The 26,448-nt window shown below is 48.7% G+C and overlaps 8 protein-coding genes across 8 annotated transcripts; 3 read left to right on the top strand and 5 right to left on the bottom strand.

The window, feature by feature from the left end:
* Positions 1 to 293: 293 nt before the first annotated feature.
* On the bottom strand, positions 294 to 3,603 carry GGS22DRAFT_179700 (fungal-specific transcription factor domain-containing protein; the record flags this gene model as incomplete). The annotated part of the gene is made up of 2 exons (XM_047963702.1): positions 294 to 3,267; positions 3,491 to 3,603. 2 exons carry the CDS (start codon positions 3,601 to 3,603, stop codon positions 294 to 296), a joined length of 3,087 nt encoding a protein of 1,028 aa, XP_047818922.1.
* A 2,894-nt stretch (positions 3,604 to 6,497) lies between these two features.
* On the bottom strand, positions 6,498 to 8,314 carry GGS22DRAFT_188374 (uncharacterized protein; the record flags this gene model as incomplete). The annotated part of the gene is made up of 3 exons (XM_047964721.1): positions 6,498 to 7,307; positions 7,368 to 7,478; positions 7,532 to 8,314. 3 exons carry the CDS (start codon positions 8,312 to 8,314, stop codon positions 6,498 to 6,500), a joined length of 1,704 nt encoding a protein of 567 aa, XP_047818921.1.
* A 3,488-nt stretch (positions 8,315 to 11,802) lies between these two features.
* On the top strand, positions 11,803 to 14,201 carry GGS22DRAFT_138596 (uncharacterized protein). The gene is made up of 2 exons (XM_047958658.1): positions 11,803 to 12,380; positions 12,450 to 14,201. Exons 1-2 carry the CDS (start codon positions 12,068 to 12,070, stop codon positions 13,655 to 13,657), a joined length of 1,521 nt encoding a protein of 506 aa, XP_047818920.1. The 5' UTR covers positions 11,803 to 12,067; the 3' UTR covers positions 13,658 to 14,201.
* A 403-nt stretch (positions 14,202 to 14,604) lies between these two features.
* GGS22DRAFT_188372 (MFS general substrate transporter) lies at positions 14,605 to 16,265 on the bottom strand (the record flags this gene model as incomplete). Its single annotated transcript, XM_047964720.1, has 5 exons — positions 14,605 to 15,560; positions 15,620 to 15,745; positions 15,804 to 15,895; positions 15,953 to 16,040; positions 16,121 to 16,265. The coding sequence occupies 5 exons, from the start codon at positions 16,263 to 16,265 to the stop codon at positions 14,605 to 14,607; spliced, it is 1,407 nt and encodes a 468-aa protein (XP_047818919.1).
* A 1,841-nt stretch (positions 16,266 to 18,106) lies between these two features.
* On the bottom strand, positions 18,107 to 19,282 carry GGS22DRAFT_138548 (uncharacterized protein). Its single transcript, XM_047958657.1, has 3 exons — positions 18,898 to 19,282; positions 18,652 to 18,821; positions 18,107 to 18,587 (listed from the first exon to the last, which is right to left on the bottom strand). The coding sequence occupies exons 1-3, from the start codon at positions 19,188 to 19,190 to the stop codon at positions 18,502 to 18,504; spliced, it is 549 nt and encodes a 182-aa protein (XP_047818918.1). The 5' UTR covers positions 19,191 to 19,282; the 3' UTR covers positions 18,107 to 18,501.
* Positions 19,283 to 20,325: 1,043 nt separating this feature from the next.
* Positions 20,326 to 22,330, top strand: GGS22DRAFT_162705 (mitochondrial carrier). Its single transcript, XM_047961257.1, has 4 exons — positions 20,326 to 20,721; positions 20,880 to 21,299; positions 21,361 to 21,695; positions 21,763 to 22,330. The coding sequence occupies exons 1-4, from the start codon at positions 20,600 to 20,602 to the stop codon at positions 21,810 to 21,812; spliced, it is 927 nt and encodes a 308-aa protein (XP_047818917.1). The 5' UTR covers positions 20,326 to 20,599; the 3' UTR covers positions 21,813 to 22,330.
* An 88-nt stretch (positions 22,331 to 22,418) lies between these two features.
* Positions 22,419 to 23,791, top strand: GGS22DRAFT_138518 (NAD(P)-binding protein). The gene is made up of 2 exons (XM_047958655.1): positions 22,419 to 23,176; positions 23,274 to 23,791. Exons 1-2 carry the CDS (start codon positions 22,698 to 22,700, stop codon positions 23,728 to 23,730), a joined length of 936 nt encoding a protein of 311 aa, XP_047818916.1. The 5' UTR covers positions 22,419 to 22,697; the 3' UTR covers positions 23,731 to 23,791.
* Positions 23,272 to 26,288, bottom strand: GGS22DRAFT_138521 (uncharacterized protein). The gene is made up of 2 exons (XM_047958656.1): positions 26,049 to 26,288; positions 23,272 to 25,941 (listed from the first exon to the last, which is right to left on the bottom strand). The coding sequence occupies exons 1-2, from the start codon at positions 26,239 to 26,241 to the stop codon at positions 23,852 to 23,854; spliced, it is 2,283 nt and encodes a 760-aa protein (XP_047818915.1). The 5' UTR covers positions 26,242 to 26,288; the 3' UTR covers positions 23,272 to 23,851.
* Between the last annotated feature and the right edge of the window lie 160 nt (positions 26,289 to 26,448).

Raw genomic sequence — 26,448 nt, 5'->3', positions numbered from 1 at the left:
CATGGATGGTATCTCGGTAAAAACCACATAGCCCGACCTCGCTCCGTAATAACGTCGAATCGTAATCTCGTGAGATAATTCCGCCGGAACTAGTATATCTCGAATAACGTATTGTATATATAGTAAAACGTGAAAAGCGCGCTGTGTAGTAAGCAAGTAGATGTGTTGCTTAGATCAGGGTGGCGTAGGTTATGTAGGTATGTATGTATATGTCGTTGTAACCCCCCCCAAAGCACCTATTTCCAACATCGCTCATCCCCCCTCATTATCATCACCCTCATCAGTCATAACCATCACGACATCGTCGAGTCCCCGGGAAACAACCACGTACTATCCCCAGGCCAATACTCCCCAAACCAGCTCATCATCTCCGTGCTCTCAAAACTCGTCAAATGCTGTCCGATGTCCGTCTCATTATCATATGTGAGCAGATGCAGATTCGACGCCCCGCCAGGGCCGAGGTACGAGTACCCGCTAGAAGCGAGCCCGCTCCCGCTCTGCGCGAAGTTCGACGGCCCGTCTGACGTCGATGATGTCGACATGTTCTGGCTCTGCGTACTACTTGCCGGTGACCCGTTCGTCGGATACCCGCTCCCGCCCGATTGCTCGTACGATTGCTGCGATGATGGCGTGTAGGATGTCGGCGCTACGCTTAGGGTTACTTGTGAGGAGTTGGGCTTGTTGAGGTCGTCTTGGGAGGACATGCTTTCGTAGCGTAGATATGAGGATTTGCCTTGCGCTCCTGAACCGCCGGAGACGCGGCGCGAGCGGTTTATTGAGTGCCGCATTGCGGATGTGGCTGGTTGCGGGTAGGCGGGGTGGTAGATGGATGCCGTGGTCTCTGGTAGACTCTGGCGTATGGGGTCGTAAATCATGTTTCCCGGCGGTGTAGGTGCGGATGTAGGAGCGGCTGAGGTGGGAACGGTGGATTGGAGGACTTGGGTGGGCATGGCGCCGTTCGGGTTCACAGGGTTCTGGAAGAGTAGCGTTAAGCTTGAATTCGGCGAATTGGTCGTACCCGTTAACGACCATGCTAGAGGAGGTCCGTTGTCGGGAATTGGAGAGGATGGGTATTCGAATTGTTTCGCGAATCTGGCGATGGCGCTGCTTTGGCGATAACGCCTGGCACTCTCGTACTCCTCGATCGTGTAAGTCTCGCAGTCCCACTGACCGTCGAGTTTCTGATCTAGTGCGGTTAATATGTATCGAACACCTCCCCAATATGTGTGCATCTGCTTTAGGGCTTTGTAGCAAGCTTGATAGTTCTGATTCGCGGCTGAGGCAAGTAAGAGGTGCCTCGAAGCCGGACCCGGGTCTATCGTAACCGGATGAGCCTTATTTGCATGGCCTTTTGCATCGGGGGAAGGGGATGTGTCTCTTGAAGCCGGTTGTGACATGCTAGACTTAGACTCCTTTATGAACGCACATGCTGCGATATATATAGGCTGGGAGGTAAATGGATTGCCGATAAAGCATTTGGGATCGAGTAATTCGGCGAAGGCGAGAATATCGGCAATCGTCTTGGCACTCGACATAGATAACTCCCGACTATGTGGCTTCAATTGATGCGAGCGGTTGATCGTACCCTCTTTCGTTAATAACGTCGGCTGGTGTAGGACGATGATCAAAGCGTGGAACCAAAAGTGTAGAAGTATGAAGGTTGTACCTTGGCCATTCTTGACGTGAGCTTGAAAGTTGTTGGCATCGAACCGAAGGCGTGGATCAGTCCTCTGATGGAGTCTTGTGAGCTCCGACTCCATATGAGACAGCTTGTTCAACTTGTCTTGTGTAAGGTCTTGGGCATGCGTGATGTTATTAAGCACGTCCGAAACTCGGCCATAGAGATGAATAATCTGCAGCAACGATGCCAATGGGTCGGGCCACCCGGATACAGGATCAATAGATGATTTTGGGAGTTCCAGTTCGAAGTCGTCATCTTTAAGGGTGACAGGTCGACCAGTACCAGAGGAAATGGCGCGGTCTAAGAAGAACACGGCCCAAAATGTGTCAATCCGTTCCTGTTCAACCTCTTTCTGTTCCTCGGGAGTGAGAACGTTCCCATCTGCACCAACTTGACTCGGTTGGACAAAGTCGTCGCCTTCCTTTCTGTTATATCCGCGTGCATACCAAGGATCTCTCTCGCCCTGATACCGCACACCATCTTCTTTAGACAAGCCTAAGTCTACTGCCATACGAATCGCTATTCCTAAGTACATCCACAGGGCGCTATCCTGGTCGGCACCGAAACCATCATATGCCATCAATAGACATGCCTGGACAGCAGCGACCGATGGACATGGAAAGGTATCGACGGTTGCCGACTTCGCTCGCTGGGCATATATGTAGCCATACTCCGATTTAGCTAGCTTGCCTTCGTTCCACCTTCGAAACAGGGGGTTATCGGAGAACCGAGCTGCGAGAGCACAGACGGCATCTACTAATATGGGTTCTACTCGCTTCTCCTGAACTAACTTAGGGAATTTCTCGCGACGTAGGAAGGGGTAGTTGCTTCCTAGATGTATAAAGAATGTATCGACGAGTTGGATAATCAGAGGATGTACATCATTCGTGTCGGTCGGGTCGTAAATGGGCATATCGTCTAGGTGGCCTAATTCAACGTCTTGCTGCATCGAGGTCATGAGACCGGAGAATATGGAACTCGCACCGCTGGGTGAGGTAGCCGATATGGAGCTACGTCTTCGATCCCGGACCTTAACCACCATCTGTTTAAAACCTGGCACTATAGCGGTCGGGCCGAAGTAGCGAAAGTACGGAACTCGATGGCTCTCATTATGGTATTGTACCGGCGAATGACCAGTCTCACTATGGCCACCTTCGGTTGAGAACGAGGGATTTCGAGGATTGATAGGTCGTCGGAGTGGTTCAGGACGCGGTGTCGGTTGCGAGCTAGGTTCTTCCCAGTCTATATTTTCCGATTTTAATTGTATATCAAGCTTCACTCGGTCCTGTTCCGGTTCCGATGTCCTGCGAGAGGACTTTGGGGAGTCGTCGGGCATATCGAATTGCTTGATTCCATTTTTACCGTTCTTCCATTGCTTGCGATCGACCTCCGGTTCTTCGTCTGCGTATTCGTCTTCGTCGATATCGAAATTGGTGCCATCCGGTCGTCGGCCAGGTTCCTTCTTACTGATACTCTTCTCGATACCGTCGGAGTATCCTAAGCATACATGTCCGTTCTTGGTGCAGGTCGAACACGTAGGGTGTTCGCCGGCACATCTCGTCTTTCGCCTACGGCAAGTGAGGCATCTGACATGAAGAGAGAAGCCGCTGTCAGCTGAGACGTTCGCGGTGTCGTACCCCCTGATGTTGGGACTGAACTGGTGGGTCTGTGGGATTCCTGTGAGGATTGCGACAACGACAGAAGGAAAAAACAATAGGAAAAGAGTCGTCAATTACCCCAGGTGCAAATCACGGTTCAGTCCCCCTCTCAGGTCCTCATCACCGGACAAAGGAAGTCATCCATACTTACGCGGCGTTTATCCTTCTTCTCTTGGTAGGTGGTTGACCTTGATTATTGACGAATCGGATCTGTTTAGGCGTTGGCAACGGATCGGGTCCGCTGCTATTGATGAGAGTTACCATGATGTTTTTTTTGTGTGGGCGCTATATCGACGACAGCAATGACGATAACAATAGCGAGAACCCCTTTTATCTTATAATTGACTTCGGCCGAAGCGTCGTGCTAGAAAAGTAAGAAACTCTATCAGATATATCGCGGGCACCTAAAGCTCGACGCACCAAGGCTCTCTATAACTCCATCGAGTTGCGTTGCTCTTATTTTTTTGTGGATTGTCTCACATACGCTCACATTGGGTACACGAAAACGGTGGGGTTCGCCTTCAATGGACCATTCTTAGAGGGCGGATTCTAGGTGGCACGGTGGGAAAGCTTGGAAGTGGACAAATCGCAGAAATGAGGCGTCGCTAAGGATCAGCGTGGAAAACGTAGAGAAGGCAGAGAAGATAGTGGAAATTGGAAAAATCCTTTTTCTGATGCAGGCTGGGTCGTACGAGAAGATCACGAGCTTTGATGCCGGGTCAGACTCCAGGTTCTCCAGTTGCGATTGCGGTTGATGGGATGAAGGCGAGCCAACGTCAATCCAGTTAGTCGCGGATGTGTTTTTTTCTTAGTCAGTGCCAGTGCTCTTGTCCCTGCGCCTCTGCCAAATGCAACAAGGATCAACGTGCGCGTAATAGGTAAGGGTAAGATATAGCTCCTGTCACTCCGCGTTGTAAGCTGTGGGGAGAGATGGAGAAGACGAGGGGGTTTCGAAAGAATCTTGCTTGATTCAGCTCGAGACTCATTTCTTCCGTAAGCTTCCAGGTTCTTTTTCTTCACAGCAACAAACTTCTTGAAGAAGACATTGCCTCCCCTAAGTTGAACTAAAGTTAAGTCGGTGTGATGATGTACAATACACGAAGTACGGCAGCTAGGTGCGAGACAAGTGCGTGTAACCGGGACCAACGGAAATAAATCAAAGATGCGGGTGTGCTGCGTGTTTTAGGTCGTCAAATATAAAGAGCGAGAGAATATGCGCTAACGAGTTGGGGGAGCTGAGATGCTGGAAGTACTGGAGGTACTGGAAGTGCTAGAGGTGCTGGAGCTACTGGAGTACGAGAGCTCCGAGCTAGGTCGGGACTCAAGACTCAAGACTCAATAACTTGGAACTGATGATACGGCAAGTTCCAGGACTCGCATGTGGTGTGTTGTATAAAAGATCTATGTGAAAATCTATCGAATTGGGGATCGCAAATAATAAGAGCGCCGAGAATTATGTACGTTAGAACCAATACGGCGGAAACGCGGAAAATATCCAAGGCTAGGAACTGGGGGAAGCGGTCGAGCGTTCAAGAGGGAGATAATTTAGGGATGGCGGGCTAGGGCAGAACTACAATGGACGGTTGTGATGATCGACTAGGAGATTGTGGGACCGCGGGGTTTGACAGATAATACGACGTGGTCCGTGGGAAGATTTTTAAGTCATTAATCATGTCGAATCACAAGTGAGGAAAAAAGGAGAAGAAGAAAAAGGCCGCTATTCTCACTTACGTACATACATCCATCATACATCCATGTCCTAGTCCTAGAGCCTTAAGAGTACACATAACCAGGTACACACCTATCATCATGAACATTTTCCTCCGTCAGCTTCTCAACATTCCTCAGCATATGTACGGTAGGTATATGTACGACATACGATGTAGGTATCGTATGTATTACTACGCCAACTACATACACATCATATTTGACCAGCTCTTTTCGTCTCACCGGCAGTAAGGTAAATATTAGACGTGAAGTCTTTTATATAAAGATAAGGCCGAAATATGTTTAAGATCCTAGCTCGTCAAAGTTGGGTAACATCGAAGATACCCTGATCATTATTCCGTATCTCTCTGAGAAATACTGTAGCGTTTCTTCTGTGTCTGGCTATAGTCGTTTTATCTACCACCGACCATACTTGTTGGCTAACTGGCTAGCTGGCTAGCTAACTAGCTCGCTGACCTTCCCCTCCATTGATTCGACGCATAAGCATCCCCAATTCATCACACGGCAGATCGGTAGAAGCCTGAAGGATGCTCCCCTTGGACACCCATGGCCACCCAAGCCATGGCAATTTTGTGCGCGACTCGGAAATTTCCACTTATACATCACATATATCAGCCATAGTTAAAGCTTGACATGGGCTTATGGGTTTGAGGGGTTGGTCAACCACTTGGTACGATGGCGCCATAAAAACCCTCGCAACCGCATTGGTCCACGCAAATTCCAAGAGTTTGCAAGAAATGCATAAAGGTTACAAGAATTAGTATCCGAATAAGGGTCTAGATGAGATATGCCATCTAGCGTCTTGTTCCCTTATAAGTGTATAGAATTCTTACGCCTAGCACGGCATTGCGTAGAATAAACGGCATAGGGCCGTGAATCTTCGGATACGCTTTCTCAAAAGGGGGATGTCCGTATGGAGAATAGCCTAAAAAAGGTGTAGGTATTGCGAAACTCCCACAGCAACACACTCACACTCCTTATAGCGCAGGCTTTTCCAGAGTCGGCGCTATATATCCGCATCTTTTTAATGGCATTAAGGTGTCAGAGTACCATCGTCATCTCTCTCCCACACCCGATCACTGCTTGTTACACAAAATCCGTGGAATTACCTGCATCCAACCACGTTTTAGTGTCCGATGGACCTGTTCCGATGCGCGTAAGGCCCTATCGCTCACTTCTGTGGCGGCCGCCCACGACTAGGTAAGGTATTAATTATTTCCCATCGTCCCACCATTCAGCTAGTAGCTACACCTGAGGCGGATATCTTACTTCGGGGGTTTGTTTCGTGATGTGATAGGATGGAATGAAGGATCATCACCAACGAGGTAGTAAAAATCAAAATTCGCCCGCTAGTAGACGGTCGCGTTAGTGATATTTGTCCCTTGCAGTGCTGCGACAACCTGCAATTAGGTCCGAACTTAGCCGAGGTCTCAACCAAGGACGATATTGACCCCCATCTCGGCGCTGACTTTCCTCCAAAGAGCGGTATCGTGAACCTCTGGGATATCGTTATTTGTCGCATCTAGCCTTTTCCAAACCTCCTGAGTAATCTTCCATGCCTGTGCAATGTTGGTCATGCCTTGACGCTGGTCAATTCCAACAAACGCTCTTCGAGACAACGTTCTATCTACAACGCTGACCGCCTCGCATGCGGCTACGAATAGAGGCCACAATAGTGCCCCCATTGGACCTCCATATGTAACCGTTTCGACGCAATGGGTAAGCGCAGAATGAACATGTTTCTGTACCACCTCGCGATGCGCCGGGTATCCATAGATAGTACGATATAGATAGACAAAAGCACTATGCCGGTACGCCAAAGCATTGTGGAGAATGGATTGCAATAGCAGTTGCTCCGGAATCTCTTCCCCGTCGATATTTCTCAATGCGCCATCCTGAATCGCAATATTCGGCGGAAGAAAAGGCTCCCATCGAGTAAGAGCAGTCTCGATAGCCTGGGAAGTAGTTTCAAACTCCATTCTTAGAACTGCGCTTTTAGAGGTTTGGTTTTCTCGAGACGCTCTCTCGATGTCGTTCTTTAGAGAAAGGAGGTTAGATAGACGATGCATTATTGGCCATAGGGTAGTAGACATTCCCAGTAAGGTGTCCACGTTGCTAAGAGGAGACGCGGCAGGAGCATCTAGAGGGGCAAATGGGATGAGGCAGCCAGCAGCCGGAGCTGTCGAGAGAGGAGCCGATCCCAATGACAGCGCCGTGATAACATCATAGAACCGAAATGCCTACAGTTGATTAGTAAGGTATGTCCATTTGGGGAATCGCTATGATCGCAGGCAGCTTACGCGTTCCAAGAAGAGGCTAGCTGGGGTTGACTCTTCTTGAGATGCTGACATGATGGTCAGAGCCCCTTTAAGATGCCCATCTACTATGCTTGACCGTCCGCGTTGAACAAGCTGTAAGGTTAGTAAGCTATGAGAGCCATGCAAGTATCGTCAATATCACTCACAACTTCGTAATAGACTAGGAGCATAATAGCCGCTAGAAGTTCGGTCCTATCCACTTTACCTTCCTGCTCGATTAACCTAGCCAATCCTTGAATGGCTTGATTATGAAAGTACAGCGATTTCTCCGATGTTTCAACGCCTCGGTATTCCAGGTGGGCGCTCGCTAATGCGTATATGGCATTCGTGATTGGTGGGCTTGAGTGAGAGAGCGGCAACACCAACTGCTGGAAAGGATTTCCAGACTCCTCCCGAAAAACGATCAAATGCGACAGGACATTACAGAAATGATCGACAAGGGCGCGTCGATTGGTGCGGTTCGAGAATTCAGAATATGTTGGCAAGACAAATTCAAGTCTTGGGGACCCGACAGGACAAGGGGCGATCATGGCGAGGTCAGGTTGTAGGGACCGCGCTTGTGGACCCTCATTGATGGTTGAGGTATTCCGTACCACGCTATTTATTTGATTTATATCATCTATAATTCCATGGTCGCAAGTGGTAGGGCTGGTATCAATAGGAGAGATCGGGATCTCACTCGCGGTCGATAAGTTCATTGGAGACATAGCATTAAATTCAGTATCTGTCGGACTGAAGCACTCGGATATAGATATGTCATCGGTCGTAGGCTCGTCCCACTGATGATCGTCTAACATAGACTCTCGCGCCCCGTGCTGTTGTAGGAATTCGGATTGTGAAGGCTCTTTCTTTCTCCGCTGGCGTGGCCTTACCGCCTCATAAGTACATTCGAGATCTTTTTCGGCACATCGCGCACATTGAGGGCGCATTTCGTCACATTTCTTCTTCTAGTTGTCGCAAATACCGTGTTAGAAAGCGCGCTAGATAGTAAGATAGCAGCTAACAATAGAAAATGCGCCATACTTTCTCCTTACTATAATTGTGTCAGGAAACCAGTTGCATTATTCACGAATAGACAAGCGGTCAATTGGGTAGGATGTAGGCTTGAACGTACCAAAATGTGCAACCTATGTTGAACAAGACCTACGAGTTAGCTATGCGCTCAAGAAGAGAAAGACAAATCTGGCACTCGGAATCAAATTGCGTAGCTCATACTGACCTGCTCGAGAGCGCCTCTTTGGCACCTTAGGAGGAGCGAATTTGGTATATAGCAACATCTTGCCAGCTAACACCAGGTAGTGTTATCATCTCCTCACACCTTTGTACCGAAACTCTTCGTCGTTAAGATTCAATTCGCGTAATGTTATTACCCCTCAAATTGGACGAGGCTACTCAGGCCGAGGAGGCCGAGGTGTTGCTGTTTCTGTCTACTCCAACGAAGATGCTGTTCAAGACATAGAACAATGCAAGAAGTGTTGGGTACTAGAGAGAATATAACGAGGTTGATCAGACTCCTGATGATCTAAAAAGAAGTGAGAGGACGGGGAGGAGAGTACGAAGTAAAATGCAGCAAATAAGGCCCAAGGAATCTCACCTTTCAACCATCATCGTGACGCTGTGGAGAAAACTGCAGGTCAAAGCCCCAACTTCGACCACTAACCTAGTCGAGAAGGACGGTGACCGGAGATGGGCTCCGAAGGGGACAGAGATGAATACAGCTAAAATAGCGAATGAGTATTCATGTGTATTTCGGAAATGAAGTCTAGAACTACTAGAATTCCCCAAGGAGTCCACAAGAAGCCCCAAGGAGCCCCAAAGATTAGCGCAGCGCGGTGGTAGATCCAGGTCCAAGCAGACCATGGCAGCCATGCTTGACTTATCACGAACTAAAGTGTGGAGAAATTTCGACGATCGACAAGGTAAATCAACTTGCGGGGTTGCAACGGTAAGGATCCACGCAGTCCACAGGCGTCGGGGAGGTTACTGTAGGTACATATTAAGAATAATCCTTCGCCTGATTCTGTTGGCTCTCGTTGGAGATGAAATCGAGGGACTTGTCAGTTACATAATCTTCATAATCTTCCTGATCATCCCAACTTGGAAGACGAGAGATAAAGAAGAAGATCAAGCCTAAAGTCGCAATTGAGCCTCATATTATCCAGAATTAAATGAACGACATTGGCTGGCCAAACCTCTACCTCGTGACCTTGTGACCTCATGGCCTCGAATCTCGAAAACTATTATCATAAATTTTCGCAAGATTTACTCTGCGGAGCAATCTCGAGAGGACATCCAAGTCTGCGGCATAAAACCCGAATACCACCCCCTATAGATGTGATTAATAACAAGTCAAGACAGGACGGGTTGGTGGAGAAATGACTTGTTTCACCTCCAGTTCCTAGCAGATACCCGGGCATCACTCCTTGGGTAGCGGGTATAGTATCTACCTTGATAAGATGCGAATACGCAAAAACCAAATACCTCGGGTTACCTACCCGTTGCTTATATCGTCGCCCCTGATTTTTACTATGTATGGCGTTTAGGCCGTTCGTGGTTTGAGATGGTGGTGTGCTAGCTGATACCTGCCCAGTTTAGTAGCTGGTTAGCGGTAAGGCCTAGCTAGGATTGCGATCACGAGTTTTGAAGTTAACCCAACGAAGCAGAACGTGACAACGTTTCATCGCCGACTAGATCGGAATGTGCCGTTCTAGGTACCGTACGCCGTCTGATGTCTGTCGTCAATCGGCTCTATAGCTACCTGCCTTGTATTACTCAGTTATCGTAGACAAGAGGAATTCTCTCAATGATGATGATGTCGATTTCTTGGTTTTCTTTTGTCGAGTTTGAAAATGGTGTATATTTAGTATATTCGTTTAGTATTAAGCCTTCCCCGCCGGTTCTACCGACGAATGGGATGTTATCTACTAATGTAATATATTCGATATTATCTTGACGATGATGATGATTAAATATAGAAATGAGCTAGACACCCGCAACCTTTGTAAGTAAAGTTTGACAGATGACAAATCAAGTTCTGATTCATTCTAATCATCTTTCCTTGTACAAGATCCAGGAACGACTTGACCCAACTCTGGTTATTTCATGATGATTTCATCATGGAAGGCATTGTGCGACCGAGAATGTGGTACGAGCTACTTATTTGGGCATGAAATAGCGCTAGAAATCTGTCGCAACTCCATTTTAGGGAGTAATTAAGCCCAACACTTGACTATAATCTGAACCTTACTTCTGCTAAGTACCTAGGTAGTATATTACATAAGTCCTTTTCAAATTGATTATTATCAACTTTCGATTAATGTTTTAACCTCATCACCACCTCTCAAATGTCAATCGTCATCCATCAATCCATCAACGAAAATCATATCGTATTAGCTCCAGCACTGTCTTGTTCCTAAAAATAATTGGGTTCAATGTTGTTAGCCTGTTCACTACTTTTACCATACCACTTTCACCCTGGTCGGGTGTCAGCCCTAAGGTCCAGTTACCTGCAAGTCTAAGACTATATGTGCACATCTTTAGACCAGCTTAGAGCTACCCAGATGCTAGGTCACGATGCGAAGACGATAGATCTCAATTGAGATGGATCTACGCATATTAGTACCTACCTACCTAATCACTGTTGTTGCGGTTTGCGATCCTCGTTAGTAGAGATTACGCATACGCGCCTACAAACAGAAGAGTAGGCCTCCTTGATATTTTCACGGATCGCAATATCTATATAGTGCAAGTCTAAGTCCGGTAGAACTCCGTTATCGCGCCACTGACCGCCAGTGGAGGAATAACCATTCAGAACTCAACAAGGAAACGCTTGCGATACCTAAGACCCAGGCAGAAAGGTCGTACCAGCTGGAAAAGGCGGACACCCTTCTTTTTCGGCCCGCGTCTTGGATCCAATCAAGAACTGTCGAAGCTGACACTCACGTTCACTCGCAGCCGGGATGTGTTCTTATTTAGGGGCCTACCATGCATCTCAGCTTGTTGGCGTTACACTTACGAGACATATTCGTCAAGCTGACTGGCATAAGACATTCGAGTTCGCCATCTGCAGCTGCGGGGGCTTCTGCATGTGGATGACCCCTCCCGCTCTTTGCTGCAGTCCAGTGGCAACGATGCCAGTGAATATGTCTTGATCTTCTCCCCAGAATCCCATCTAAGATATCTATTGCTTCTCCAACCCTTGTCGCCCCCAATATCCCCCAAGTTGTATCATTGTCGATCTATGGCTGTTGGCTCCGCTCTTCTACGTGTCGAGGGCTATAGTCTGATGGGGCATCTCGATCTCTAGGGTATTGGAGTGCTATTTCCAGAGTAACTAGTGAAGCCAGCTTGTAAGCTATCACCCATGTAGTGCTGACGGTCGTCGGGTCTTTTTCCACAACGTGGCGCAATCCTAACAAGCTAGAGCCTCACTTTCATATCTTGGGTTTATCTATCTTCAGCCATACTTGCGACTTTTAGTGACTTTTAGACATAGAAATATTTGCTGGGCGAACTATTCTGTAGGCGGCTCACCATCCGACGATATTGAAGCATTTCGCATGTAACCTCGTGAGGGTACCACGGTGTGAGGGACGACAAGGCACCCGATTAGGCAACTCAATTTGCATTTTCAGAACATCGACCACGGACCCCCGAGAACGTCAAATCCGGAAGACATTACGATGAGGGAGCTCTTAGGTTCGATTTTTGTCGGGTTGGCGGCGCTGACGATCTTGGCTCCCGCCGCAATAGCTACTGGCGACGAAGGATATCAAATTCATCAATGGGGAAAGGATTATGATCTCTTCCGTCATCCTAAACGCGACGCTTCCTGCCAACAATCAAATTATTATCTATGTTCGGCATCAGTCAATGGCGGGTGTTGCCCTGAGGGCTATGCTTGCGCCGTATCATCATGTTATGCTACAACGGGAGGACCAACATCGGCGTGCGGACGGGACGGGTATTATAATTGCCCATTAAATGACGGTCCGGGTGAGCACACACTAACTCCCAAGAATATTTTGCAATATTTAGACAGACATTAATACTAGTATTTTGCAGGGGGTTGCTGCCCTACAGGTTATATATGCAACAAATCCGGCTGCCAGCCCCCGGCTGGATCGACAGTATCGCAAACCTGCCAAGCATCATTTTTTGCTTGCACGTCATCTCCGTACGGGTGCTGTCCGAACGGAATGACATGCGGAAGTTACACTTGCTATGGCCCTCCCAAGACATACGCCGTCAGCGATACGGTGACGACCACTAATTCAAGAGGAGACACAATCACGACGGTCGTTACGAGCACAACAGTCCTCACCCCAGGAACGTCGGCCACATCCGCCGCCACTGCTGCAAATGTACCAAAATTGGTTGCCAGCACCGTCTCAAAACTGCCATCTATTGAGACCGGTACTAGTAGTGGCGGTGGAGGCGGTCTTAGTTCGTCGCAGATAGGGGGCATAATAGGAGGTGCTGTCGCTTTACTGGTTGTCATTGTCGCAATTGCAGCACTCGTCATTTGGCAGCTCAAGCGCACAGAAAAAGCCACCAAAGCAGCTGCCGGATCCAGACTTGAGTCTTCTAGCGATCAACCTCGCTCGCAGAAATCGGGCTTCGAGCAGACTACGATCTCAGAGGTCGACGGGATGGATGCAGACTCCGTCGCTCGAGCCCGAAACGCGCATTTCCGGTCCTTATCTGATGACTCTACCGTCGGTGGACGGTCACAATCTCAAACACCTAACCTCTGGGGTTCTAACGCATCATCAACGCCTCCCGCTTGGCAAGGAGACTTTTCTCGATTTTCTCCTCCCAACCCTCCCGATAACCATGATAACGGGATGTACCCACAAAGAGTCAGCGTCGATTCACAAGGGACGCATACACACGCACGACAAGTTAGCAATACCAGCGAACTCGACGGTAGCGCCAACAGCATCTCGGAGCTAGGCGCTAACGACGACGACCCGGGACGACGGCGGTCCAACAGTATGACTCAAACCCCCATCTCTCACGTTAGGAGGAGCAGCGACCCGTCTGGCTCTTCGCGAGGTGCGCGTGATAACAATAATGCAAATACGACGATAGGAAACCCCCTAGGGCCGCTTGCAGAAGTAAATGAACTACACGGCTATTACGGGTCTCCGGATCTTGCGGTCGGACAAACGGCCGCGAAATTATATCAGAAGAACCCATCCGCGAGTTCGCTAGGACATGGTTCTCAAGAAGGCAAGAAGGACGTTCGCGGTAACAATGCACAGCCTTGACCAAAATTTCGCATCCATTACCTATTACGCCATTGATATGCGTACCTGTATAATTGATCCTCGGAAGTAACTTCGCCGACTTGGTGTGCTGTAAAACATGGGGTAGAAGGGGAAGGATTATACCGAGGACGCATGGCCTTTGCTTTCCGGGGTAAGCTGGGGGAGGCTTGGATGGCGTTAATTGGGCGCGCTTACTTTGGGGTCTACCTGATGTCGACCCGAGGGGGCACAGTATATGTGTGGTTGTTCCTTCGAGCTCCATATCAAGAGTCAGAGCTGAAGAGTTTTTTTTGGCCCGGGATAGAGGTCGGGAATTTGCAATTGCATGGCGCATGTCGGTCTCATGGATTGGTGATACCTCGGAACCTTCGCTCATTACGGGAGGGCTTGTTCAGTCTCGATTAGGTGCTTCGCACACCAAAATGCCTACCTACCTATCTACATAGTACCTAGTAGCTAGTTAGTAATGATGAATTCTAATGTATTCACAATTCACGGCCGGTGGATAGGAAACTTGAATCGGTAATAGGTACCTGGCAGCAGACAAGACAATGAAGCAAATTGGAGATGTGATTGTAGATTGTAGACGTAGCTCTCATTACATCGCTAACCTCTACATACCCTCATTTATTCATAGCAAGAACAAACAAGTCAAACACAAGCGCTTGTACGCATGCTAAGAATTTCCATTTCCATTTCCGCTGTTTCGCCCCCTTCCTTCTTTCACTTATATCCCGGGTATTCATTCGACATGTAAAAGAAAAAAACTAGATCTTTCTATTCAGGTAGGTATTCATTCGTTTATATATTTGTTTATTTCGTAAATAGCAAGGAGTAGGTAGGTAGGGGTAGATCGTGTATCTCCACTTAACCCGCCTCAAACAGGTGGGGTTGAGGACGTGGTCCTTAGTAAGTTCCCTAGGTAGGGAGGCACCATCCCTCGTGAATCACTTTTCAATCTCCGCCTGAACAGCCTTCTCATCACTAATAACACCGACGGAATCCGCCGCCTCCTCGTCGTCACGACGATTCGTCAGCCCGACCTCCGTCGTCGAGAACGCGTCCGCGGGGTCGCGGTACGCGGGGACGAAGTTAACGGCAATAGCGTAGGATAAGGCGAGGACGAAGAAACACAGCGGCACGATCATGGAAAACGCCGTGTTGCGGTAATCGGCCGCGACGCCGGTGAGGGGCGGGACGGCGGCGCCGCCCATGACACCCGCGACGATCCAGCCGGAGCCGCGCTTCGTGTGGCGGCCTAGCCCGCGCATGCCGAGCGCGACGATGGTCGGGAAGCAGATGGATTCGAAGAACAGGGTTACGTAGAGCATGGACATGCCGGTCCAGCCGCGCTGGGTGATGGATGGGGCGACGAAGACGATACACAGGACCAGGAAGAGGAGGAAGACCTTGCGCGCGCGCACGTAGCGCATGACGAAGGAGCCGAAGAAGCGGCCGGCTGCGAAACCGCCCTGGGCGCCGGCGAGGAGCTGTGCTGCCTTGGTGTCGTCGGCGTCGGGCTGCGTGTCGCGGATGTAGTTGATGAAGTAGCTGGCGATCGCGATCTGGGCGCCGGTGTAGCAGAATTGCGCGAAGGCGGCGTGGAAGAGGCGGTACTGCTTCCAGAACGGCTTGTCGTCGGCGTTAGCGTGCGTTTCGGTCGCCTGGAAGGCCATGTCGGCGTCGGTGATTTCGGGGAGGACGGAGAGGAAGAAGACGGCAGCGAGGATGAAGACGAAGATCGCAATCGCGATGTACACCCATTGCACGTTTCGGAGAGCCGTCGCGTCGTCGAATTTGAAGAAGACGTAGGAGCCTAGCACGGGCGCTACGACGGTGCCGATTCCGTTGAAGGCTTGCGATATGTTGATGCGGATTTCCGCATATCGGGGCGGACCGCAGACTTTTTTCTCATGTTAGTATTATCGTATCATCGTAATCTGGACGAATTGGATGACCTACCGGTGATGTAAGGGTTCGCCGCGGTTTCTAGGGATCCGAGGCCATTGCCGATGATGAAGATGGCCATGCAGAAGCCAGCAAAGGACTTAGCAAGAATGCAAGGGAACGCGACGAGTGCGCCAATGCCTATGGTATCTCAGTTAATCGAAGCGGTTCTACATTTTAATGAGCGCACGCGACATACCGTATAAGCAGAGACCCCATATGAATGTGGCCCGGTAACCATAGTGGCGCAAAATCCAATTGGCGTGACCGAGAGAAGCAAGAGGGTAGGCACTAAACGAGGGAATTAGCAATTGGGTTGCGCACGTGTTTCCTCAAGGCGAGACATACCCGAAATATGCGGCTTGGAGACCAGAGGATCGCGACTTGGTGATGTTAAGTGTGTTTTGGAAATGCTTATTCAACGTGTCGAGCAGACCTTGGCGATGTTAGCTTGATATTTATTCGCCGTTGGGTGTGACCGGCAGTCAGTCTTATCAAGGTAGTGTTGTTACGCACCATAACTAAAACCCCAAAGGAAGAAAAGAACGGTAACAAGACATATAGGATATAGCGACTCTCTTAATGTGAGTTCGGCAGCCCTGGTACGCTGGTTATCCTTCGCCCTGAGGGACCTCCTCTTGACAAATTCCTTGAAGCCCATCTTGACTTGACCACTTGAGAATATCCGAAGCCGAAGCCAAAGCCTGACGATCTTTGAGAAGGCTCTGCGCGGTCGCTGTGTCACTTGAAATGAACGGTGTGACGAGTCTAGAACTTGGGCATGTAAAGGGCGGGAAGGATCCTGCTATTTAATTAGATGGTAATGTTGATATAAATGTAGGTAGGTACTTGTTTTTTACGCCACTGCTTGGCCACCGCTTGGTTACCCCTTGCCCATTGTCCACTGCACTGCGGTCGAACGGGTGTACCATCCGGATCAGTGATCACCTATCCTGTACCTCGACTACTCACCAACATTCCTTACCAATTCTAGTTCCTCATAACCTTGGAACATCCCAACCACGCAACACGCTCCACGTTCGCCAAGGATTCTGAGAGTTCTGGGGTCTATGATGTGGGGTGAATCGTGAACTTGGAGATTTGCGGAGTGTGGAGAGACCGCAATTAGCCCGAGGACCGAGTCTCTTCGTGGTTTAGTTGCTATTTAGTCGCTGTTTAGTGGCTTAAGAGCACGGTACTTGGGACCACTTAGGCTAGAAAACAGAATGAAAAGTCCGTCATCATAGTAAGAGCCTTGGCTGATCCTCCGTACAGGTCACACACCTCATTGGTCGGCGATCCTGCCGTGTCTCATGCCGTATGACCCCATATTCCTTGTATCCTTGACCGTTCGATTCCGACTTGGAATGATTCGGCGGAAATGTATCATCGCGGAGAGGCTAAGGGCATTAATGACATTGGTGACCATGTATCTTACTAGGTAGTCACCTATATCTAGTGTAAATCTGAGCGTACTTTGTAATGTGTACGTGCGGTTTCCCTGATGCGTGCCTTGCATCTTTTGGAGTCACGTCCTATCGTGGGCGTGTAATATTCAGATAAAATCTCTGTTCGTATTAGTATCGCTCTAGGCCAGTCTTTTGTAAAACTAGCTCATATATCATCCCATTCGTAAAAGGAAACAAGTATGCTATCGGAGAAATCCGTGGGTCTATTGCCATGTGCAGCATTCAGCATCTAGCATCTCGGTGGGAGACAGAAGCAGTGACGCGTCTTGGCGGCTATCCCGACAAGCTTCATTATTACTTACAGCGTACATAGAATGTTCTGTCGATCACGAAGACCTGTAGAAGCTTTGATCATCCCCGAATTGCTGAGGGGTTTATCGACCCCGAACAGACCCCAAATTCACCCCACTGGGGACGCCGAAGATGCGGAACCTTCCATAACATTTGAGAATGGATTTAGGCCCGAATAGCGTCTCATCTTGCTTAAATTACATCATGAAGATGAAGCAAGAATCCACCCTTCACGCCTATGCACATTGCATGATAATCGAAAGTTGGAGACGCCCCGCAAAGTTGGAGAAGTTGAAGCAGGACGATGAATTCTCTCAAGAGGCTATCTCCATATCATGTTGGGGTTGAGGTGGAGGTGGATTGACGATGTCGTATACTTTACTAAGCGGAATCTCGAGTTGTCACATTTCGATACCTAGCATCGAACGTCAGCCTCTTGAATACCGAATGAAACCCAACCATGGCCAATTGAAACACAGCTGGATAATATCTCGGAGGGCTAGCCGCCAAGTTTCTAAGAGATTCCTTATCTTAGATTAGGTCAAATTTGGTATTAGAACAGGTTACAGACACCGAGGAGATGTAATGATGATGCTTTGTGGTGAGGTTGCTGAGGTGAAGTCGCGAAAGATGAACTTTACTAAACAGAAATGGATATAGTGGATATTCGATTACCTAATCACAATGTGTGATGTTCGTTATAACCGGACAGTTCCTAGGTCCCCTTTAGTAGGTATCTGCCCCTTTCACTAGCTAAACTAGCCGTCTCCCTAAAGATAGCTCGTCATAGATGCTAAGAATCCCAATTAGAATTTGTGATTCTAACAGATAATTAAGTCGTCACGGGATTCATCGTCGCAATTAGTTGCCCCATAAACTAGTACTACAACTGTACTATCTAACGGGGACAGAGCCGGACAACATCCACAACTGGGGCGAAATATGGGTTGCTCAATCGAAATCGGTCCGGCTTCAGTATTGTGTTTCGACCTAACTTGCTAATGCCCAGCTATAGTCTAAATTCTAGACCTCAACCCACCCCAAAGAAACCTTGATGGTGTCAGACGTAATTTTGAAACTTTTGATACGAAAATCAATCATATTCTTTTACATAAGGCATATTCGTCTTCGAAAAACTTAGTATGGCACGTTGCCCGCCGGACACTCGAAGTTGGTATAGCCATAGCAGCTTATGAAACCGTTCTTGACGACCAGAAGATCGTCTTTGAGAAGGAAAAGTCAGCGTTTCTGTCCCCGATCTTTCAAATACCTCCCGATCAGACATACCAAGTTGGATCGTAGTCGGCTGCGTCCCCCAACCATTACCTGGGCCTTTATCGCAATCGCAAGCCAGTATGCTCAAGTCGTGGATTATATGGAGTGAACAGCTGCTGCAGGAGGAATGGAAATCGCCCAACTTTCCAGGTTTTATGGTTCCCCCATCGTTCATGTAACACCTATACCCAAGAATATTTGTTAACAACTTCCTTTTACATTGTAGGCGATGCGTGCGCTCGTGGAAACTTGACTCACATGCCAAGGTCTAGGAAGGAGCATCGTGTTAGACTACGATCTTTATACAGGCCGCCGCAGACCCCTCGAATATAGTAGACCCCCATTCTTTCTTGAGAAGACACCAGTCCGAAGCTGTTGCTATCGCATTGGCTGCGGATGTCTTTCATAAGAGTACCATTACCGATACCAGAAGAGTCAGCGGTCGAATTGGCAGACACGATAATATCGTCTCGCTGAAGTCGGATTGCTGTTGATACCTCGGAGCCGATGCACACGGAGGTAAGGACCAACAAAATGGCTGCGATCTGCATCTTGAATATGTGGGTAGAATCAAGCAAGGGAACTGATGTTAGGGTTGATGAGTCGATTTTGTTGGTGTAGCAATGAAGTTGATGGATGAGAGGTTTAAATTACCTACCGTGTCTGGATGTACCTACCTACCTGGGTGCTTGATGCCACAAGTTAATATGAGGCAAGGACGACGGGAACGACGTCCATGGGTGCGCTTGCTTTCCCATCCAAGGCAATATCGAATTCCCAGTCACGTACACAATGTACTTGTGTATCAGTCTCTCGTGACTTCCCAGCAGGTAATTGTCACATCAAGAAATTCCCAGGGCTGTTTGCCATGTTACTCCTTATTCGATTCATTCGTGCCTACTCTGGTACATACATATGTAGGTATGCTCACGAACTCAAATGAATTAGGTAGCTGGGACCTAATCGGGTCGATCAAGAGTGGCACAATTATTCCAACTTGCACAAATCGGCTTATTAAGCGTGTTCATAGGTCTCTCGAGGCTCCTTCTCGAAGCCGTGGCGGATTTAGCACTCGGAACTTCATAGGGTTGGGGTGACACCTATTCATTGAGAGTCCGCTGAGAGTTAGAGAACAATACCGTGCCTCGTCGAAAGGAATCACTTGGCAACATCAATGATTGGAGACATAACGGCGTATAGTTCAATCTCTATTTAAATTTCTGGTAATTCGATTCACGCGACTCTCGAATGAGTTATAACCTTGGCTCTGACTTGTGAATGTGGCATACAAACTATGCCGGGGTTTGGCGATGATAGATCCGAGTCAGATTCATCTTCAGCTCTTCCAACTTGAGTCATTGGGGTCCAATATAGATGGCGATATTCCGGTAGGATTTGTATTCGATATATCCCGTAAGAATTTTCAAATGGACGTCCGAAATGAGCGGGAGTAGAGAATTGACATACTTAGATCTATTAATAACTCTTGAATTTTCGAGTGAGGGTGTAGGTGATAAGAATATTTCAGCCACATCGCGGTTAAATGGGAGCTAACATGTGGTTCTTTACCCTGTTCTCAGTGGTTCAATTCACTGAGCGGTGAGGCTTGGTGGGTATGAATTGGCTAAGATATGTGGCTTAGGCGGTCTTATCGGCGAATCAAGACCCGAAAAATTCCATTGTAGCCCTTTTTTCTCTTACCGGACCCACCTTTCCGCCATCTTCCGACGAAATTGATAATTGTTAATTTTTTTAGTTGGCGCCGAAACATTGACAGCTTCTTCTTATTCTACCCACAACATATCCTAAAAAGCCTCAAAGCTTCAACACCCTCCCCGCCAATATATCCTCAATTGGGTATCTTCTGTGAACGACTTCAAATTTTTGTCGTCGCTGTTTTAAATCTCCACTCATCCTAATTCCATTTTTCTAATATCCTCACGTTCATTCAGCATTCAAGATGTCTGCAGCACCCGCCGAGAAGACCGCCCCTCTTAGCGGTCTTGCCCTCTACTCCAGATTCGCCCTTGCCGGTGCCGTCTGCTGTTCCGTCACCCACGGTGGTCTTACTCCCGTCGATGTGTAGGTGTCCATATTCATATTTCCAGCGACTTTACGCGCCAACAATCGCTCGCACTGAATCAATGGGATTTTGCGGGTCGAATTCGTAGATTTGGATATCGTTATATATGCGCCGATATCTCTATTAGTGTATCGTAGCTAATATGAACTTCTTGTAGCGTCAAGACCAGAATCCAGCTCGACCCTGTTACCTACAACCGAGGTCTCATCGGTGGTTTCCGCCAAGTGATCGCCAAGGAGGGTGCTGGTGCCCTTCTAACCGGTGCCGGCCCTACCTTCGCCGGTTACTTCCTCCAGGGCGCTTTCAAGTTCGGTGGATATGAGTTCTTCAAGCAACAAGCCATCAACCTAGTTGGTCTCGAGAATGCCTCGCAATACCGAACAGGCGTTTACCTCGTCTCGTCCGCCTTCGCCGAGTTCTTTGCCGATATTGCCCTCTGCCCCCTTGAGGCTACCCGTATCCGTCTCGTCTCTGAGCCTACATATGCTAGCGGTCTTGTGAGCGGCTTCAGCAAGATCCTGAAGCAGGAGGGTGTTGGTGCCTTCTACGCCGGTTTCGGTCCTATCCTGTTCAAGCAGTAAGCATACCTCGCACAGGTCCGATTCGAGAACCTCTTAAATGATGCTGACTCCGTATAGGGTTCCTTACACCATGGCCAAGTTCGTTGTCTACGAGAAGGTTGCTGAAGCTGTATACCAACAATACCCCAAGAAGGACATGTCCGACGGTGCGCAAACTGTCGTCAACTTGGGATCTGGTCTGATTGCCGGTTTCGCCGCTGCTATCGTCTCTCAACCCGCAGACACGATGCTTTCCAAGATCAACAAGACCAAGGGTCTCCCCGGTGAGAGCACCACCAGCCGTCTTATCAAGATCGCAAAGGAGCTCGGTTTCCGTGGATCCTACAGCGGTATCGGTGCCCGTCTCTTCATGGTTGGAACTTTGACTGCTGGCCAGTTCGCCATCTACGGTGGTATGTATCGCCCTTTTACTCGCAATTATCGAAATCGAGAATGGTACTAATTTATTTTTATTTATAGATATCAAGAAGGCCCTCGGTGCTACCGGTGGTGTAGAGATTTCCAAATAAGCGGGGTTCGATCGCGATGGACGGTGGATATAATGAATAAATGGACGATACCTTGATGCATGGACCATTCACATTATAATGATTTGTGCATTTGGGGGCGGCGTCGTCGTTCTTCACGTCTGGCAGCTTGGCGTTGATTACCGGTAAAAGCTGCTTTTCCTTTTCCAGGTTTTTGCATTAGACTAGATGGTACCGGACTGGTCTTGTAGGCTTCTCTTAAGGGTGTCATCTGCAATGAGGTTTTGGGGATGCCTCGAGCTTCAGATCCGGTATATCGTAGATGCATAGAGCATAGATGGGATGCATCTAGAGGCATAAAACGATACTTCCTGATGGAGGTTGTATAATAGACTAGTTCATATTGTTCAAGCTTTCGTCTTAAAGAACCAACACCACTCCTCTTTATAACTGTCAGGTTTGTGTAGAGTAATGACAAACGTATGATTACAATGCACGATCGTAAGGTTGTTGGTTGGGAGTCGTGAGGAGTTCGTCAAGAAAAGGTATCTACAGATACGGTAGTTGCATAATAGCGGCTAGATGATTGGACGACCCGACTTTATGTACGTATCACTGCATATCCGATTTAACCCTTGCAATTTAATACCTTGGTACTCTATTTTAGGTAATAAGATCTGTAGATCTTATGCCTCGGCTCCTCGACCTGATCTCCGCATTGTCCGTACTCCCTTGTACGCCCTCTAAACCAAAGTCTTGGAGTATGGCTTGCGGTGAAGTTGCAACTTCTCCAGGGCAAGGGGTGAAAGATATGCGAAACCTTTCGTGTATCTTGATGTCGAATCCTTTGGCAGTTGGTTAGATAGTACTTCATCGGCATTGAATAGCTCAAAATAGGTATTAATTACCACCTACCTACTACTCACGATGTCCGACGCAGCACGAAGAGTGCAAGCTCTGGGAAACCAGATTGCTCCCCCGAACTCCTCCTCTTCCCCCTCAACCCCTGAAATCAAGAAAATCGCCGGAAAGTCCGTAGGTCCGCGAGTCGAAGGCAAAGTCGTGATCATCACAGGCGCCAACTCCCCTCTCGGCATCGGGCGAGCGAGCGCGCACCTATTCGCCGAGAACGGCGCGAAGGCGGTTTATATCTGCGACTTCGACGGCACACACCTCGCCGCGCATAAACAGGAAATCGAGACACTGTACCCCGCGACCGAAGTGCACACGCGCCAATTCGACGCCGCGGACGAGAAGGCCGTGAAGGCGGTTGTGGATGATGCGGTGAAGACGTACGGAAGACTAGATGTGTTCTTCGCGAACGCGGGTGTTGTTGGCCCGCATGCGCCGTTCACGCAGGTGGGGAAGGAGGAGTTTATGAAGGTGTTGGATACAAATGTCTCTAGGTTCGTCCTCTTTCCTCTTCCCTTTCCTTTCCCTTCCTCTTTAAACACAGCGAGAAAGAAAACATAAACCCTAACTAACATGACTCCCCACCCACAGCGTCTTCCTAGCAGCCAAATACGCCGCCCCAGCCATGCATCTAACCACCCCGTCCAAACCCTCCCCTTCCGGGAGTATAATCGGCACCGCCTCCGTAGCCGGCCTGCGCTCAAACGCAGGGTCAACACCGTACTCCGCATCCAAAGCCGCCGTGATCTCCCTCGCACAGACAATCGCGTACCAGCTCTCGGGGACTAATATCCGCGTCAACGCCATCTGCCCTGGGTTAATCGAGACAGGGATGACGGCGCCGACCTTCGAGGCCGCGCGCGCGCGGGGCACGACGAGGAAGATCGGACAGCTGAACCCGTTGAAGAGGGGTGCGGTGGCGGATGAGGTGGCGAGGGTGGCGCTTTTCTTGGGGAGCGATGAGGCGAGTTATGTTAATGGGCAGGCGTGGGCGGTCGATGGGGGGTTGAGTGCGGGACATCCTTATGTTTTGGGGAAGATGGCTTAGGTGAGGTGTGTTTTATACTGAACACGGATATAGGGAACTATGCGGATATGTATAGGCTACCTATGGGGTATCTAAAATGATCGTGAAATTAAACTCTAGTTCTAATACAAGAACACACATGTTATCCCGTTCTCACCAGTTCTAACTTCCCATCCCAATGATCTGCTGTGCCCCTCGTCCGAAGACGATACTCTTTGATGGCTGTAGCTACGTCTTTAAATCGAGTGGAGCTCTTTACTGCCGCTTGGATGGCGTTATTCTTTGGCATAATCATGGCTTCCCATGCCGTATGGAATATGTAAGTTAACGGCGGCACTCCGGCAGCGACGTGGTTGGGAGTCGCGGGTCCGATATTAGTACGAAGATTGGGGTCTTGCAGATTCCACATGTACTCGTTGACCGCGGCATGGGGTGTTATTACGCCTGGTCCGATCCATACAGGGGCGGAATAAACGTTGCCTGACCACGAGTGCGATGCGTCGACGTGTTGGGTCATGTATTCGGTGTCGATATCTGAATACGGATATGATTTCAATCTACCCGAAGTCCATTGCGCGTATCCTTTGGTATCGACGGTCGCATTGTTTGGTTTGACTTGGGCTTTATTCCTCCTCGAAGTAATTCCAAACGACACATCTTCGTCATCGAAGAAACTCGTCGTATCGCGGCTAAAATCATCGTCGGCTGGATCGAGAAGCTTGTCAAAGTCAACATCACCGCTTGTTGAGATAACGTCTACCCTTTCGGAAAACTCCGACTCTAATTCGAGCCGTATATGTCGCAGCCCTCTTAAAGCTGAGGAGCCGCGTCCGCGGAATAGCGCCTCGGCGTCTCTGATAGCCTTTTGTTGTGCTGATGCAGATTGAAGAAATTGGATTAGCTGGTCGATTACTGGTCCTGTCGATCGGGCCGGGATTTTCGTGAGCGTTAGTGAAGTGATACGTGTGTTAGTATCGGGTGTGAAAGCTAGGGGATAAGAACGTTGGATGTTCCGAAACAGATGATCTTCGGCAAGTCGCGCAGTAGATGCGGAGGAATACCCTTCTATTGAAACGGATGGGACTTGGGTCACGACAGAATGATGGATTCTTAGAGACCGTATTGCCGATGAGATAAGAGGCCGAAATAATGGCGCGGAGCTTGGGAAACCCAGGATTTTAACCCCTTTCGAGTTGGCTGGTGTGCACAGGCAAGAATCGCATTCGAAGTGCTCCAATCGTCCGCGAGATGTTCTCAGAAGCCTTTCGATACCCGGCACAGTAAACTTATTTCCGCTCAAGTATAGGTGCGTCAATCCACCTTCTCGCAGGCCAGGTTGCCCCCTAAAGCTAATCCTCTTAACTACAGTTGACATTGCTTCGTCAAGCAACGACTCTTTCGCCGTATTCGCATCATCGCGTCTGATTGTAGAAAGGCCATTGGGACGGAAAGCTTGCCATTCCTGCAGCTCAATCTCATCGGCTCGTTGGGTGTAGAACGGAGAATCGGCGAGATATCTTTCCAAATTATGGTGCCGACTACTATACTCCGATTCCACAACGAATTGAAAAGGCCCGTACTTTCGGCTCCCAATGTCCTTCGGCTGAATCAACTTCCCTTCTTTTTCAAAGTGTGCATCTGTGTGGAAGTCAAAAAGAGAAACGCAGCGTTCAACAACTTCGTCAAGAATATCGTCTCCTAGTTTATTGTAGCTTAGGTCAAGGCTCCATAGCTGGCGACGGAAAGTCTGGAATAGTAGACTGGCGGTCGGATTATCTATCTCTCGACCCGCCACCCTCAGTACCCGGAGTTCGGGTAATGATCTGGGATTGAGTGATGACTGGAGTGCAGTTTTAACAGATCCTGGCACATAAGATATATCTAAATATACAAGACCCCTAAATAAATCGGAGTGAAATAGCTTTGGCGTGAGCTCATGGCGACACCGAGCTAGATCAAGCAGTTGTAAAGACTCAGATGTGCTGGTACTAGTGGCCAGCGCCTCCGGATTAAGTTCCGGATGTCCGTCCACGAGAAGACATATGAGCCCCGGGAATATTTGAGGTAATTGCTTGAAACTTTCTGAGATGGCTCGTTCGCTTGCTTCTGAAGAGTAGAGGCCAGATGCCCGCGATGCGAAACTGCGGAAATCCAGAGAGCGAACATACGACCGGGTTTTAAGTCTGGCAGATTTGATGTGCTTATTTATGAAGCGACGATACCAAGCTAAGTCTATAATCAGGTCAGTCTCGGTGTTACATGAAGCGTGCATAAGTGGCAAGTAATGGAAAATGAGGGGCAGAACGGGTTGATATCGTTTCGGAGATTCCAAAGCTCACCATCATTCGGATGCATCCCGAGGCGTCTAATAGTAACCAACGGATCTTGCCAAAGGCGGGGCGCGAACCGGTAATAAAACCGGTGATCGACCAGACAACACCGGGACCAGTAAATCACCGGGACGTATTCGGCCACAAGATCCAGCCAGTCCGGATTACTTATCGCATCTTCGTATGACGGTAGAATCTCCATAATAAACCCATCACTTGAATATAATGAGTTAGATATAAATATAATAAGAGCCAAAAAAAAAGTTGAAAGGGGGAGGATTGAATGGAGGTGGCGCCTCGCATCGTACGTCATTGTCACTTATTTCCCGATAAGGGGTCACACTTCCCCATGCACCGCCACAGCCAATATGGACATGCCTTAATATTTTACTAACTGAGTTGTGCAACA

The sequence above is a fragment of the Annulohypoxylon maeteangense genome (genome assembly GCF_022496945.1).
Source record: "Annulohypoxylon maeteangense strain CBS 123835 unplaced genomic scaffold GGS22scaffold_8, whole genome shotgun sequence".
In the NCBI taxonomy this organism is placed as follows: Eukaryota; Fungi; Ascomycota; class Sordariomycetes; order Xylariales; family Hypoxylaceae; genus Annulohypoxylon; species Annulohypoxylon maeteangense.
Note: the sequence above shows the minus strand (reverse complement) of the source record. Positions and strands in the feature narration are given on the sequence as shown.